Source organism: Channa argus, chromosome 4, assembly GCF_033026475.1.
Source record: "Channa argus isolate prfri chromosome 4, Channa argus male v1.0, whole genome shotgun sequence".
NCBI classification, from domain to species: Eukaryota; Metazoa; Chordata; class Actinopteri; order Anabantiformes; family Channidae; genus Channa; species Channa argus.
In genome coordinates, this window is record NC_090200.1 from 21508345 (window position 1) to 21524613 (window position 16269).

The 16269-nt window shown below is 38.6% G+C and overlaps 1 protein-coding gene across 1 annotated transcript in view; it reads left to right on the forward strand.

Annotated features, from left to right (window-relative positions):
* Positions 1-16269, forward strand: part of mical3a (microtubule associated monooxygenase, calponin and LIM domain containing 3a) — a 59120-nt gene that overhangs the window by 6477 nt on the left and 36374 nt on the right. Inside the window, 12 exon segments of the mRNA XM_067503095.1 lie at positions 8703-9118; positions 9299-9506; positions 9600-9716; positions 9844-9945; positions 10608-10763; positions 11144-11244; positions 13108-13365; positions 13508-13623; positions 14003-14129; positions 14318-14411; positions 14531-14560; positions 15257-15404. Of these exon segments, the coding sequence (XP_067359196.1) occupies positions 8840-9118; positions 9299-9506; positions 9600-9716; positions 9844-9945; positions 10608-10763; positions 11144-11244; positions 13108-13365; positions 13508-13623; positions 14003-14129; positions 14318-14411; positions 14531-14560; positions 15257-15404 (1736 nt within the window). The 5' untranslated portion in view covers positions 8703-8839.

Here is a 16269-nt window from a genome sequence, read left to right on the forward strand (position 1 = left end):
AGCGTAAGTGCAGTTATTGGTCTAAAAAAAATAACCATTTCAAATCTTTTACAGAAATAAAAAGTAAGTACTAAAGTAAGAAGATTTGTCCACATGTTTTTTAAAAAAAATGTGCATTATGGTAATTATATCAAATCCTATTCAGTAATTAATAAAAAAATACCATTGTTGGTAAAAGTGGAGCTGATTTTAACTACTCTATGTGCTGACAGGCCGTTAACCGATAATGACACATCAGCATTAATTATGACTTTTTTTCTTATCTTATAGGGATGTCCCGATATCAATTTTTCTTACTAGAGTGTGTACAAGTATTTACTCTAGCAGAGCTGGCATTACGCTTTACTTTTGTCACCATCAGTTATCTTAACACAACTGTAAACCTAAGAACATATACCCGCAGAGGCTAACATGGCATCAAGTGCAATATTGGAGAGGACAAGTACAGAAAACAATTACACAAAGGCAGGAGTGGGGCCAATGCCCACTACTGGTATCGGCATTCGGCACTGACACTGGGACATCCATAATCCCATAACCTCTGGGTCGCAACAGCGGAATTCTGTTCTGTTTGCTGAAGCTCTAAACATTGGCTTTGTAATTAAGATTGGGGGAAAAGAGCAAAGCTGAAACAGTGAACAGAGTTGCACTGCAGTTTCCCATTGCCTGCCAGAATCACATGTATACTGTGGGTTAGCCTTTGTGTGTTAAATGTGTGATCTAGTTAGATGCCTAACGTTATAATTTTATTTTCAAGGCTCCACTATTTATATTCCTGTCCATCATTTAATGTACACACACAAATGAGTGAAATATGTTTGGTTTGTCATGACAAAGTAAATCCACTTTGAATGATTTGAATGTTAGATGATGTTAGAGATACCACATTCCTAATTCTGTCTACATTCATCCTTTATTATATAAAAAGACTCATACATAGATGAAATGGTTCTGTTCCCGGTCTGATATATCATCTTCTTCTGTACTGCATGGTTCCATTCCAGACCGGTCACGACTAAGCTTCTGAGGCTTGTCTGTGTTGACTCTGTAACCTTCTGGCTTCAGATTGCACTTCCTAGTTTCCTGGGACGGCTGGATCAGAGTATTTGAATAATTGGATTCATGCCTTAATCTTACTGCACACTCTAGTGTGAAGTATGCAAACGAACAACACAGATAACCAAATGTGTAAACCCATGAAGATTTTTATGAGTAGTGTTGATATTTGATAGCGCTAAGGTATGAATAGCTGTGCTTTACAGTGCTTTTTTTCTTTATTGTTGTCATATTTGTTGCTTTTGAGGTTAACTCTTCATAGCTGCATTGTTGTAATGCTCGTGTAATTAAAAGGTGGGAAAAGTGCCATTCAAGTTGGGATTAGAGAGTTTTCTTAAATCAGCTGCAACAAGTGCTGGCAGGCAGGTTTGATCGACCATGCCTGACACTAGCAAGCAGTTTGGACACAGGCCACAGGAAGCTGTTACCAACATAAATTTTATAAGAGAATGTTTTGTCAGTAGCCAATATTCCCGAGTGATTTGAGGCAAAAGACTTTGAGTACATTGAGCTATTTATTTGCTTTGAAACCAATCCCTTTGAAATTCCCTCTCATGGTTGGAATTGGTCCGATACTGGCCTGTGGTTCACAAATGTAATTGGGCACAGGCTGAGTTAAAGCCCCTTTTTGGGCATAATTGAAAGGCAGCTTAGACCAGAATCAGATGCATACAGCATCAGTAATATTCTTGAGGTAGGACTTCTGAAATATATTTACTTTATCCCTTTAATATTACATAATTTGACAAGGGCAAGCCGAGCTAGGCTTTTGCTACAATGTACAGCATAATAAAGCACATATTTCTTTATTATGCTGTACATTGTTCATATACATACCTGGGGCTTTGTCAGAAGGAGCATAGTACTTGTCTTGTTAGGTTTAAAAAAAAAATAAAAAATAAAAAAAATAAAAGCACCCTAAAAATTCCTAAAATGCATACTGAAATAACTGGGATTAATTGGAGGGGATCCAGCATAATTTATTGATAGTGTGATGTATAGTGATCAGACAGGAATGAAAAAAAGATGACACATGGTACCAGTAATCAGGTTGGCAAAAAGTCAAAGGACATCGCAGAAGTGATGAATGTAAATGTTTTCCAGTGCTCCAACTGGAGTATTAATTTGTCACTCTGTTTAGTGATAAGACAACATTAGGGTTTTATTTTTACTGGCTCAGAAGCTGATAGTTTGCTTGGAGCTGGAGTAAATGTCTAACATTTTTAGCACTCAGCTGCACAATTGCAGCCTGCCTGTCAGCTTCAGAAGTAATTCAAAAGCCTGAAGCTTTGGATGCAGCCTGTGCTAGAAGCAAGTTGAGTTTCAGTCAAATGCTCTGAGGCTTTGTCTGCATATGTGAATAGACACACAACCCTCTCCACTCCTGTGAATGTGAATAAAGCTCTAGGGCTGAGTCTGTAGCTGAGATCTGTGTGCAGACATATGCAATCTATTATTTAGTTGATAATATTTCTGCATCTTCCAGTTTTGACAGACATACTTTCTACACTGGATTTTATAGACTTGTTTTTTTTTTTTTAATCTAATACAAAAAAAAAAAAAAAAAAATCTTATATACACCTTTTTATCTGATACTGCTGTTCGAAAAGACTTTGGCTGCAGTGTTTGACTTCAGGCTTTCACATTCCTGTGTTATGTTTACAGCGACGATTCGCAAGCAGAAACAGAAATTGTGAACAACCGTGGAAACTTTCTAAAATTTGAATTTAAAAAAATACATTTGAATTTAATGCATTTAAATATGTGTTAAAACTATGGTTATACCAATATCGTGATGATGTGTTTACATCTGCACCTGTACTTGGGCATCTCATATGTGCATCTCAGAAGGCTAAACTCTCACATTGTAAGAGTCTAAGAAAGATATCAGGATTTGTCATTGGTGTTGGTTTTTGTACCCCCCCGCCCAAAAAAAAAAGAATTGAAAAAAATTCTATTTGATTGTCATTAATAGTATTGCCCTACAACTTTGTATTGTCCACCATAGGTGAAACACCTAAGGAGCAATAGCCAATTGATGTTCGATTAGTTTGCTTTAGGTTAGCTTCTTGTAGTTTATAGCTTAGCTTAATGAGCGAAGGGGTAGCAGCTAGCTCAGACAGACACACTTATGCAGGTTTTGTATGGATTAAAGAAGCTATTTGTGGGTTTTTGATTTCAATTTATTTTTGTTGTTGTCTTTTAAAATCAGCTAGCCAGGCTACCTTTTCCAAAGTTCTTCCAGTTTTTATTGAAACATAAAATGAATATGTCTTCGTTGAGATTCAGATGTGACAGACAGACTCTAAGCCAAAAAAGCTAATAAATGCATTTCCCAAAATAGTTATTCAATGAAACCTTTTCCCTAGCATTTTCATTTAAATTTCTGATCCCCAAATTGTACACATTCATCACCAACAAATGATGCAGTTAGAGGAGAAAACTAGATTCCTGTTGCTGTTTACGATCCATTTGCAGCCTACATGCGACCCATGAATAGATCACACTTGTTTTTGCACTGCTCTGTAATTGACATTAATGCAGCCATCTCTAGTGGATCATAATCCAAAGGGAATTATCTCTGAAGAACAAAGATACACATTCTTGAGGTAAACAGGAAGAGGAGCACACAGGCATACAATTACAATCTAAGTGTTATTACAGGTTTTTACAGGTAAATTGTATGTATGTATGCTGCAATTCTGATTGATGATTGTGTGGATACTTACCCCTCAGTAGAAACATCACAAGAGGAGAAGAGTAGACACATTACTTTTATCTCCCATGGTGTTTTTGAGCATCACTTATCCTCGCGCTGAAGATAAAGAAAAAAATACTATTAAAGGACACACTCAGGAAGACATATGCCTGCTATTCTGTGCTGCTATGGCAGATAAGCAGTTTACTTAACTTTTCTACTGTGAATACTTCAAGTTTGTTATTCTAATTGTTGTTGTAGTTGTTGTGTTATTATTCTTTTTTTTTTTCCATCTCCCATAGGTTTTTGGCACCTAACTTTCAGCTACAAACTTCAAAATTAAAAAGGACATTAATGCATGTATACTGCTTTTTAAATATCTTTTATACTTTTTAAAGTATCGTACATTTCGTTTCGTTTTCGTGCAAAAAACGGTTGAGCTTGTTTCATCTTATATCTGGTACTTTGACAGGCTAAGAATTTAACTTTGACCATTTCAAAACATCATGTTATAGTAGTTTATAAATTCTTCTTTTCTTCAGGTGTTTAACTTAAACTTTTCACTCAGCTATTACATTTCTACAGTTTCCAGGTTTTTTTTTTATACTTCTACTTCATGTTACATCTACTCGAGGCAAAAAAGTTAACCTTCAATTCTGCTTATTTTCTACTTTTCAGCAAAAATTGTTTTTGCAGCTTTGCTTAGAAAATCCTTTCAGGGCTACGGCATTCACAGAGCATTTTCTTTTTGGAAATGCCTTTTAGTTTTTTATCTTAAAGCTTTTAGATTGTGTTTGCTCACCATGTTTACATTTGGGGAGTGGCTGCCTAAAACTCATTTGATTCCTTTTAGTTATGTTTGTTCTATTTTTGAAATTAGGTGTTTTGTAAAGCACATTGTTCTTTATTCTGTAATGATTTTAGTTATATTCTTGACGTAAGTGAAATTAGTAGATAACAAACACAAATTTGGCACACCTAAAGGATCTCCACTGTAAATGCCAAAGACATGCATGTTAATGGTGACTCAAAATTGCCAGTAGTTGTGAGTGCGAATGTTTGTCTTTCTGTGTATGTCTGTCTGGGCTGGCTCTGAGGTAAACTGGTGACATGTCCAAGGTGGGCCGTTCCCCAATGACCGCTAGGAAAGGCTCAAGCAGCCGATGACCCAGAAAAGCATAAGCAGTTAAAGATAGATGGAGGTATGTTGTTGTTTTTTTTTTTTTTTTTTTTTAATTTTTTATTATTACTAGAACTGTAGTGTCAGTTTACAGTACATAAAAGCCATGCTCTCAGATGTTTACTGTACCTTAGTGGCTTACTGTCTGGTACTATTTTTAGCTCAAGGTGTGATGTAATATAGCCATTTAGCTGCATAGGCTTGCTTGTGTGGGTATGTGTAGTTGGGGAGGAGGCTTGAAAACATTTGCGTAATTTTTGTGTGAATTCCATGAAGGTATAGTCTGAGATCCTGCATGCCATCCATGGGGAGGTTTTGAATGCATGCTTAACTATTTTTTTTCTTTTTCCTATGCACTTCAAAGTTGGCTGGAATTTTAGTTGGTTAGGTCATAAAGTATAACGCAGATCTAAGGGTCCTTCAGTCACCGTTTATATAGGGGACGATGACTCCTGTTGTGGGCATATGGGACAGGCAGGAGACTATTATTCAATTAGGCCAGGCAGGTTTATTGTTGTTACAATGGTCATAGAAGAGCCTGGCTGAGCTTTTGACAGCTCACCTCCACATATATGGTGACACAGCATCTTAAGCCTGTTTCACATATGAACTCCGGACAATATCGGGAAAAATCTCTCCCAGACATTGTCCTGTGTTGTCAGAAGTCATCAGAGTTATAATTGTCCTCATGGGAGGAACTCCCCTAGCACACATTTCAGTGTATGGTCAGCGCACACAGGAGGCGCAACATGATTTAAAACTTTTGTTTATAGCACATCAGAGCAATGTATTTTAATAAACAAACAAACATCATGCTTGGTCTCAACCACATAATACAGGCTTTGGATGAGGGGGCTAATAGGATAAAGTCTTTATAATGTCAGGAGCGAGTGTCAGTCGCATTCACACATACACCCCCCCCTGAAGAATTTTAGGATTTCAGTGGATGTGTGTTAGTAAGTAAATAGTCAGGCATAGTCAGTAATGTCACCCTGTCTTCTCCTATAGACCTGAAAGTGTTGGATGTTTATAGCTAACTTTCTCAGAAGTGTCATTAAGGTTATACAATCTCATTCCTTACCTTTCTGATGTCTTAAAAGCACACATTGGAGTTGTCCATATACCATTTTCTTCCAGAGTGCAAGTACTTGCGTTTTAAAAGCTAACAAAGCACAATTATGGGATGAGATCCGAAGGAAACATGGTCTATAGAGTCTGCAGAGAAATATGGAGGTAAAAAAAACTTGTGAAGCAAAGTGAACTTCAGGATACTAGTTACTGTAGAACTCACTCAGTTGTTCCTGTTTCAGTTGACAATATTAAACCTGTTTAAATAATCTCTGAGAATGACCGTTAACAACTAGGTCTTAAGACTTTAGCAGAGCAAAACTTCTGTCGATATCACTTAGACATAGACTGTTCCACCTCAGCCTACCTGCTTAACTAACATAAGGTAACAGTATTGGGAGGGGTATCTGTGAAGTTGTCTGAGTACAAGTACATAAGAGCAGGTATACCTGACGCCGGTATCATTATTGGGACATCTGTTACCCACATGTCTTAAGTCGTAAACAAACAACTCACAGAGGGACTCACTTTTGTTCCTGGTTAGAACAGAAAGTTAGTGCTCACAAAAAAGAGAAAATAGCTGGATTGTTCCTTCTTCCAAACTCTTTTTTTAAGTGCAGTATAATTTTTACAAGGCTTTGAGTTTGAGATGACCTGCTTTCCTATTCTGATACATTGTGATTTCATTTCTTGCATTTAATGATTGAGTTAAAAAAATTATGGAGGATTGTGGGGCTTATTTTGCTTAGGGTCCCCTTGACCGGCCTTTAAGTGTTGATCAGTTTATACTTCCATCACCGGATGTGGTATAGATTGCGGACTAACATGCAACTGTAGTTACTAATGCAATTACCTATCCATCAAACATCTGAGGCTGTACTTGTCACACATAAATAATTATGGCTTGTTGCCACGTGCCAGGAAACTGGCACAGTTTAGCCGTGCCTCAGAAGTTTAACTTGGAATAACCTCAAAACTCTACCCTCTTTTCTTTGCTCACTTACAGCATCCAAGCTTTTGCCAGACACTATAGAAAGTGGGACCTTGACTGCAGCTCAATATGCTCTGCTCTGCAGTAAACCACAGCATCTCAAGTCCTTGTAGAAATAAAGGGGAGCAGTCTTAGGATTCCTGAAAAGCTGTTTCAGTGACATTTATTATATTTGTGACTTTCAGTCACAAAGCTAATATTGACAAGGGAGTTTAGGACTATTGATTGAATCATTAATGAATAGTGGCTGAATTATACTGATACAGTCAGTCAGAACCTCCCTACCCTGTTTATTATTTCAGTGTTGATGCTATCTGCTCTTTATTGCCTCAGAAACCCAGATCCTGCTATTTTGACTACAGTAAGGACTTTGCAGAGTCTGAAAAGGAGGACAGCTGACGTCTGTTCCTGCCTTCCTTTCATCATGTTTTGCTACTGGGATGGGGACTACATTAGTTTCCATGAACTATCTCAACATTCTGGACAGTGGAGTTCAGCCTGAGGCATTACCAGAGAGAGTTGGCTGACAGTGTAGTATTGGGTGTTACTCATGTGTTTAGTTACTGGGTGTTGTCTTCACCTGCAATGACTTCTTCCTCAAAGCTTAACAATTAGCATCTCTAAAGACCAGAATTTTGTCTAGCTAATTACTGAGATTCATATGTTTTGTTTTCATCTAATAATTTCCAAGAAAATGCTGAATTACACTATGTGCCACTAATTTGTAAGCTATTTGTCTATTTTTGTGACTAACGCTAAATCTTGGGGAAACTCTTTTGAATGTCAAAGTCATGTAAAAACTATTTGATGAAACACTGCATTTTGAACAAGCAAGACCAGTTTTAACATTGTTTCCCTTATTTGGTAGATACTGCAAACCAAAACTACTGCCTCGCTAAAGTTGTAGGATTCAGCTCATAGACTGGATCAAACGCGTTTTACAATGATCATGAATCCCTTCGACACAGTGCTCTCCTTGTAAGATTTCTTTTGCCCTCTTGCTGTCTTTTTATACTCTCACTGGTGTTGAGTAAAGTTGACTTTTCAAAAGGCTGCTCATGCTACTAATTACTGCTAGATTCAGATGTAGAGTCCACCAAAACATCCCAGTCATGACAGCTCATCTACACATGCCAAAGAACATTAATGATTGTATTTTGTGGAATAACTGGCTTTTTTCCCCTGTGTCTGAAGTCTGTCTGGAGTGATTGTGTGCCACATAGACATGTCTACACACTTGTGCCTTGTCTCTTTCCTGTTTTGCTTTGTGTAAGTCCATTGCCCTTCCTGTGTCCAGGCGCCTCATTCCTAGAAAGATAAGAGATTTTTTGAGGTCATGTAGCAGCAGAGCAATGAGCGCAAGACATCAAATGACCTGATCTTTATCTTTGCTTGCTTGCCTCACCAGCTGTTTTGTTATTATTTTTGTTTAGTTAGGGTGCATTTTAATAAAATGATGCCAAAAGAGAGAAGTAGTTGCAAGGACTTGGCTGATATTCTTTCCATCTCTCATGAATTTCTTATAGTCTCTAATTAAAGTTTCTGTTTATGTTGGATTGAACCATGTTGGTATCATTTGGGGATTCAAAAGCCGTTATCATAAATTCTTTTTATTCTCCATTGTGGCAACAGCTTTTTACTTAACTTTGCAGTGGAAAATTCAATTATCCTCCAATTTATTTTTTTACTTATCTCCCTTACGTTGACAGAATGAAGATACCTGAATCTGGGAGTTAAAGCCCTCCACCAGAGAGAGGATATTCCAGGACTGGGGCTGGATCCAGAGACCCCTCCTGGGGGGGGTGGGGGTGAAGGGCCCTGACAGCCCAGTGTGTGTGTCTGGAAAATGGGGGATGGAGGTGCCAGTGCAACTGGAGGAGAGGGGTTAAACCAGGCCCATTTCCTGTTTGACAACTTTGTCCAGGCAACTACGTGTAAGGGCACACTCAAGGCCTTCCAAGAGTTGTGTGACCACCTGGATGTCAAGCCCACTGAGAACAGGGTCTTCTATCACAAACTCAAGTCTAAACTCAACTATTGGAAGGCCAAGGCACTCTGGGCCAAGTTAGATAAGCGGGCCAGCCATAAAGAGTACAAGAAGGGCCGTGCCTGTGCCAACACAAAGGTAAACCTGCATCAGCACAAACCCTATGATTCATGTAAAGGCAGCATTGCTTGTTGGTGCCTTCAATTGAGTGAGATCCTTTGTGTCAAGGAATATCTTAATACAATTGCTGTACCTTCCAGAAGGATTTTTGATTTCTTTATATTAAAGGGCGTAATATAACTGTCTCTTTGTTGCTAGTGTCTGATTATTGGTGCGGGGCCATGCGGTTTACGTACAGCTATCGAACTGGCTTTCCTGGGGGCCAGAGTGGTGGTGCTTGAAAAGAGAGATGCTTTCTCCAGGAACAATGTGCTGCACCTCTGGCCCTTTACCATCCAGGACCTCAGGGGCCTCGGAGCCAAGAAGTTCTATGGGAAGTTCTGTGCTGGAGCTATTGATCATATCAGTGAGCAGTAATATTTGTTGTTTCCTGTGCATTTGGAAAATATAAGATTGTGTTCAGATATCATCAAATTTTCTTCTCTTCTCTGTGTTGTAGGTATTCGTCAGCTTCAGCTCATGCTGCTCAAAATGGCTCTCCTTCTGGGCATTGAGATCCATGTTAATGTAGAATTTAAGGGTCTTATTGAGCCCCCTGAAGATCAAGAGACTGAAAGTGAGTGATTCATGGTGCTTTGAGACAAACCTAGGAAAAATAAATGGAATATAAAAATGTGTATGTTCTGAGACCCCTGTCAGAGGCAGATGAATTTCTGTCTGGTTACACACACTGTTTTCTATAGGGATAGGCTGGAGGGCTAAGATCCACCCCAGGACACACCCTGTCAGTGAGCTGGAGTTTGAAGTCATCATTGGGGCAGATGGAAGGAGAAATACACTACCAGGCAAGTCGGCTTGTACTGACTGGGAGAAATGCATTAGTAATGCAGATTTTCCTCGACTGAACAAGGACGGCACTAATGGCACAAATTGTAACTTGCATGTCAGTCAGAGCGATTATGATCTCACATGTGTACAGCTGTGGTCGGGTGCCTGACCTCACTCCGTTCCTTTAGTGTGAATAATCATTTGAAGGCAGGAAGACAGCTGTGTGTGTGTTACATCCAATGTCACAGAGTGTTTGTTCTCTAAGCAGAGCAGAAAAGAGATTGTTGAATTGGCTGTTTGTTTCCTCTGAGTACTGGGGCCTCACACACAGCAACACTGACAAAGGGGAACCCCTGTGGAGCAGAGCACCACGACCCCTCCTTGCACTACTGACTGCTGACTCACTAGAGGGAACAGCAGGCTTTCTCAGGAATAACTCTAAACTCCTTTTCCACATCTTGAAAAACTAGGAAGTTGTGTTGTGTCATACAGAACATATGGTTGCATTTATGATGTATAGATAGTATTTGTAAGGTTTGTTATGAGTGTTTTGTCGTTTTTTTTTTTTTTTTTTTTTTTTTTTTTTTTTGAAGAAGCTGTTATTGATGATATAGTTCACGTCTCTGCATCCTGACTGATCATGAGGTCATACGCAGTCTAATTTCCTCCTAATTCTCAGGGTTTCATCGTAAAGAGTTCCGGGGCAAGCTTGCCATTGCCATCACTGCTAACTTCATCAACAGGAACACAACAGCAGAGGCAAAGGTCGAAGAGATCAGTGGCGTGGCCTTCATCTTCAACCAGAAGTTCTTTCAAGACCTCAGAGAAGCAACAGGTCAGTCACAGCTCCACTGTACGACATGGCTTTAGTGATGTTCATTACCACAGCATACGACATAAAACAAAGATGTCTTTTTTTTGGAGTTTGTAGCTCCAGGAATCGGCGGATAAAGGTAAACCAAAAAAATATCAGTCCTTTGATCCCACTTCAGAATTTGTTAGTTCATCCAATTAAAATGCTTGAAATTAGGATTGATGCCAAGGTGGGCACAGTTTATTGCTGACATGACGATGCCCCTGTTTCTTTGATTATGTGCTCTGAGTTGCATACAGTAATTGCTCCTCTATTGACAACATAGCAGTTAGTTAGGGCAATAAGGAAAATGATTGGTTTTGGTATTTTGTAACAGTACATCTTTCTATTGGTCCCTTTAGGTATTGACCTGGAGAACATTGTCTACTATAAGGATGACACTCACTATTTTGTGATGACGGCCAAAAAACAGAGCCTGCTGGAGAAAGGAGTCATTTTGCATGTGAGTAATCTAAGCTCAGATCTTAGTTTGGTGTGAATTTGTGTGTTGGTGAGTGAGGAAGTGTTTGAGAGACGATTCCCTCCTAGGAGTAGGCATAAAGGTTATATGCACACACACTGACAGAATAAGAAGTCTGTCTTTTTGTCTCTTTCGTTTTTCCTTTCTTTTATCCTCTCTGTGTTCTTGCCAAGTATCAGCCTAATGATCTAACCAAGCCAGCAGTTTTCAGGATCAAGCTGCCAACTCAAGCACACTTACCGAGTGGTTGTGTCCTCACTATAGACTGTAGTTTCCTTTCCCTGGCCACTTTCCACAGGAAACCGGAAAGAAATTTGTTGTTTTTGTTTTTTTAAACGTCTGTCTTCATGTATGCACATTACTGAAAGTGTACTCTTATTGTAGTAGAGGCTTTTGGATTCTAAATTACCTTAAATATTTCTTAAATTAACATTTCTGTTAAATGTATTCTCAGTTGTTCTACAGGTGCATGTTTCGATGTGCCAATACATGAGGTTGCAAGTCTGCTTGTTTTCATGATGAGGTGATGACATTCATGGGATTTTGGTAAACACCCAGGGCAGATGCCAGAGGGCACATTAATCAAAAGACATACTGCAGTGGCCTCAAAGTACCACTGTCTTTTGGTAGAAAGTCCAGATCCTTTTATAGCAATAAAACTGACTCAGTCCTGCTCCTTGGACATTGCTAGAAGAGGGGTGAGGACTTGGCAGAAGGGGGCTAAATCATGTACAAAGCAAATCAATTCTAATCCGCTCAAGGCAAATCAGAAAAACAACCCACATTCATACCTTGTACTACCCTGCCTTTCCCCTCACCCATCAGCAGCAACAGCATGGCTTTACAGAACCAGTGAGCTTAAAGGTGGAAGAATGTCCCTCTCACCACCCTTTATGAAAACATATTGAAACGCTGAAAGCATGCAGTGATTTGATGTTACATGTTGGACAGACAGCATGAATGTTACAGTTCATTCCAGTGCAGATATTTGGGCTGTTCTGTAGCACAGCCAAGTATTGGACAGTGTCAACTTTTTTTGTGCCTTCTTTCACACACATTACTCTAAAATATTCAAAGATTAAAGGTGAATGAACACCAGTAGTTCTTGTTTTAAAATCTTTCAATTACTTTTCTTGAGCAAATTAAGCAATTTTAAATGCTTGCTCAATTGGCTCAAACTTTAATTTCTGTTAGTATATGACATAAGCTAGCAAGACAGCTAGAGCTGCAGAACGGCCATCAAGAGCTACCCGGCAACTTTTAAGATGGAATGTTTTCTCACCTGTAACTGAATGCCTGATGTCATGTCATGAATCAATCAACCCATCCTAAGTTTTAGTGCAACAACTTCGACCATTCAGTGTGTTTTTATTGTTTCTCTTGCATGGCAAACCCTTTGCTGATGACTGGATATTGGTATGAAAAAGACAAAACTATGCTGTTCTAAGGAAAAAATATTTAAAAACAAATGGGTATCTTTTTCAAGTATATAATATAAATTGTAATAACCAATTAGCCTTCCCATCTGGCCATTTTGAATATATATTTAAAAAAATCTAATATGATATATTGTTATCTGGACATGAAATGAACTATATTGAAACACATTTATGGTCATATCACAGAGCCCTAAGTTTAACCGTGTAAATGTGCTTTTTACTTTAGACCTTGAATAGATGATACAATTGCACTCTGTAATGATATACGATTATTTGACAGTGAAAGTTTATCATGAATCACATAACCAATAGATTTGCTTTCACATTCAGAATATAGAATTTTATTTAATTAGATGGCTTTATTGAGGTCATATTGTCTTACCTTATTTTCTTGTTTCTCCTGTAGGACTATGCAGACACAGAGCTGCTGCTATCCAGAGCTAATGTAGACCAGGCTGCCCTGTTGTCTTACGCATGTGAGGCTGCAGATTTCTCCACCAGCCACCAACTGCCCACACTAGACTTTGCCATCAACCACTATGGCCAGCCTGACGTAGCCATGTTTGACTTCACCTGCATGTATGCCTCAGAGAATGCTGCCATGGTGCGGCAACGCAATGGCCACAAGCTGCTGGTGGCGCTTGTGGGAGATAGCCTGTTGGAGGTAATATTACAGGAACAATTTACAGTCTGTTTTGCTGTTTTACTCTTTTTAAATCCTATGTAATTTTCTTTTTGTTTCATATCATTTGTTCCTCTGTGACCATATTTGGTTCTTGAATTCATGGTATTCGCTGTCATCTCAGCCCTTCTGGCCCATGGGCACTGGCATTGCCCGAGGATTCCTGGCAGCCATGGACTCAGGCTGGATGGTGAAGAGCTGGGCTCAGGGAAAAACGGCTCTTGAGGTTCTGGCTGAGAGGTGAGGATGTGGAAACATTGAAGCACACACACCAAACTCACTTACCTCTCGTCTTGTACTCATAATCAAACACTTGTGCACACACATGCACAACCGTTCTCTCTCCTTAAACACACCCTTTTATCTCTTAAGTGCTTTCCTAGGAAATATGCCTGTATGTGATTTCAAGAATCAGTCCCACCTCTGCTTGTACTAATGGGATAAGAGGTTCTCATAATCACTAAATGGAATGTGACTCTCTGTACCCTTTGATAAGTGTTGATGTGATTTCTTTATCTGTTGCCATAGTATACTACTTCATGTTCTTTCCTCTAATGTGACTGCCTAAGCAATAAAAAACATTGTTACGTCTTGTAAAATGTGTTGTTCTGTGCTTTAGGGAGAGCATATATCGTCTATTGCCCCAGACCACACCAGAAAACGTCAGTAAAAACTTCAGTCATTACAGTGTGGATCCTACTACACGTTACCCCAACATTAGCCTTAACTTCCTCAAACCCAGCCAGGTGAGTACAGTCCCCAACAAATTCCAGGGGGAATCTCAGCCTTTATAGTAGAATTTTTACAGTAATTGTAAGTCAGTAAATTTTGTAAACCTATCACTATTTCTATGTATATTGGTTCCACGTGTTTTGTTCATGTAATACAGTATTTTTGGAATCTCAGATATGTGGTCACTATGTGGCTGTTGCAGGTGCGGCACCTCTTTGACACAGGGGAGACGAGGGAAATGCGTATTGAAATTGAGAATGTGATCAACTCGTCAACCCCCAAGCTGGCCAGGAATGGTTTGTACCTTGTACCTTTAAGTAATGTTAGAGCTGTCCTCAATGTGCAGATTGATGAGTGTAGGATTTTGCTGCAATTACCGTTGTTGAAATGTAATAATGAACTATTTTCACTCCAGACAATTGCCTGCTTGACAAGCAGTTGCAAGGTAACACAAAGTCCAAATGCATGGTGTTGCTTTATAGGGATTCCTGCTAGTTTTAACTGTTTTTTAAAATGTTTGCTGCTGTATGTACACATGAATGAACAATATAAACCAACCAATAGTAGAATGAAGAAAATTTGTGGATGGACTGATTGCAGCCTATGACATTTCCTTTTTGCGTACTAACTCTTGCTCTTTGGTTATATTAAACATTTAATGTTCGATCTAGCCTTTTTAAAGGCTTCCTAACCTCTCATCTTCATCCTATTTCTCTTCTCCATCAATAAAAGTTTTATATTTTATGGTTCATAACACTGGCTGGTTGAAACTTGTACTAACATTGATGATCAGGCCACAGATGAAAAACTTTATAATACTATGTTTAGTCTTGCCTGACCAAGGCCATAATTTTGCACAGCAAGAGATGAGTAGCACTGCCCAGAAACTGTTCATATATATATATATATATATATATATATATATATATATATATATATATATATATATATATATATATATATATATATATATATATATATATATATATATATATATATATATATATATATATATATATATATATATATATATATATATATATATATATAATTTTTTTTTTTTTTTTTTTTTTTTCCATGTTTAATCAGGAATCTGCGGCTTTAACATCAAGCTTTTAATTTTGTTTGTTCCACATAACAGAATCTATAGCTCGGTCCAGTAAGCTGCTCAACTGGTGCCAGAGACAAACCGAGGGGTATAGGAATGTTAATGTAACAGACCTTACTATGTCTTGGAAGAGCGGTCTTGCCCTTTGTGCCCTCATTCACCGATACAGACCAGATCTCATGTGAGTATTTGAAAAAAACAAAAAAACATGCAAAACACAATTCACCAACAAAGACTTTAAGTATCACAATTTTGTTTTGTAACTTTGGACTTTTGCAAGCTCTGCAAATGCAGCCTATTGTGTTTATAGTGGAGGTGGTAAACTGCTGCGGTGCCTGAAATAACTGGCCTGCTGTGTTTATGAGCTTGTTGGTTGCGAATCATGTTTATTGTCTGGTTGGGACCTTAGTTTTGGACTGTATATCATTGTAAATGAGGTGACAGCTACTAGTCAGAATGGCCCTTTGGGTCTCTTAGCCTTTTGGGTCTCTCTCTCACTCGCTTGCTATGTGGCAAGAAAATGATAACCTATTAGTGTCTGTGGCCTGCCTGACCTTTACCAAATGGTGTAGCAGTTGTATTCTGCTGACTTTGATAGGCCAGAGGGGGGGAGAGTGACTTATGAGTGGGGGCATCTTGGAAAGACTGTTCATGTGTACACATGTACAGGATGGATGTAGTAGTTAGGTGGAAGGTTCACTCTATGCATAATGTGATGTCCTAATGCTGCTAAATGGACCATATGTGCAGATGAAATGTATTGATGAGCCATGTTAATAGTATTTTAAGCTGTGGGGTAATGCTTTTTACAGTAATGCTTCCTGCAATATAGTAGCCTGTTATATAGAAATGCCTCATCATGTGTGCTTGTAGTGATGCAGGCTCACTGCCAGTTAATTTCACATTTATCCAGAGCTGCTGGAAAATGGATTTTATTATTTATTCACAAATTAGCCAAATTTTCTACATTCTTCATTAATGTAATCTGCAAGAATCAGCAACTTTGAGAAGCTTTGCCATTTTGCGATTGTATTTTAAACATTTTA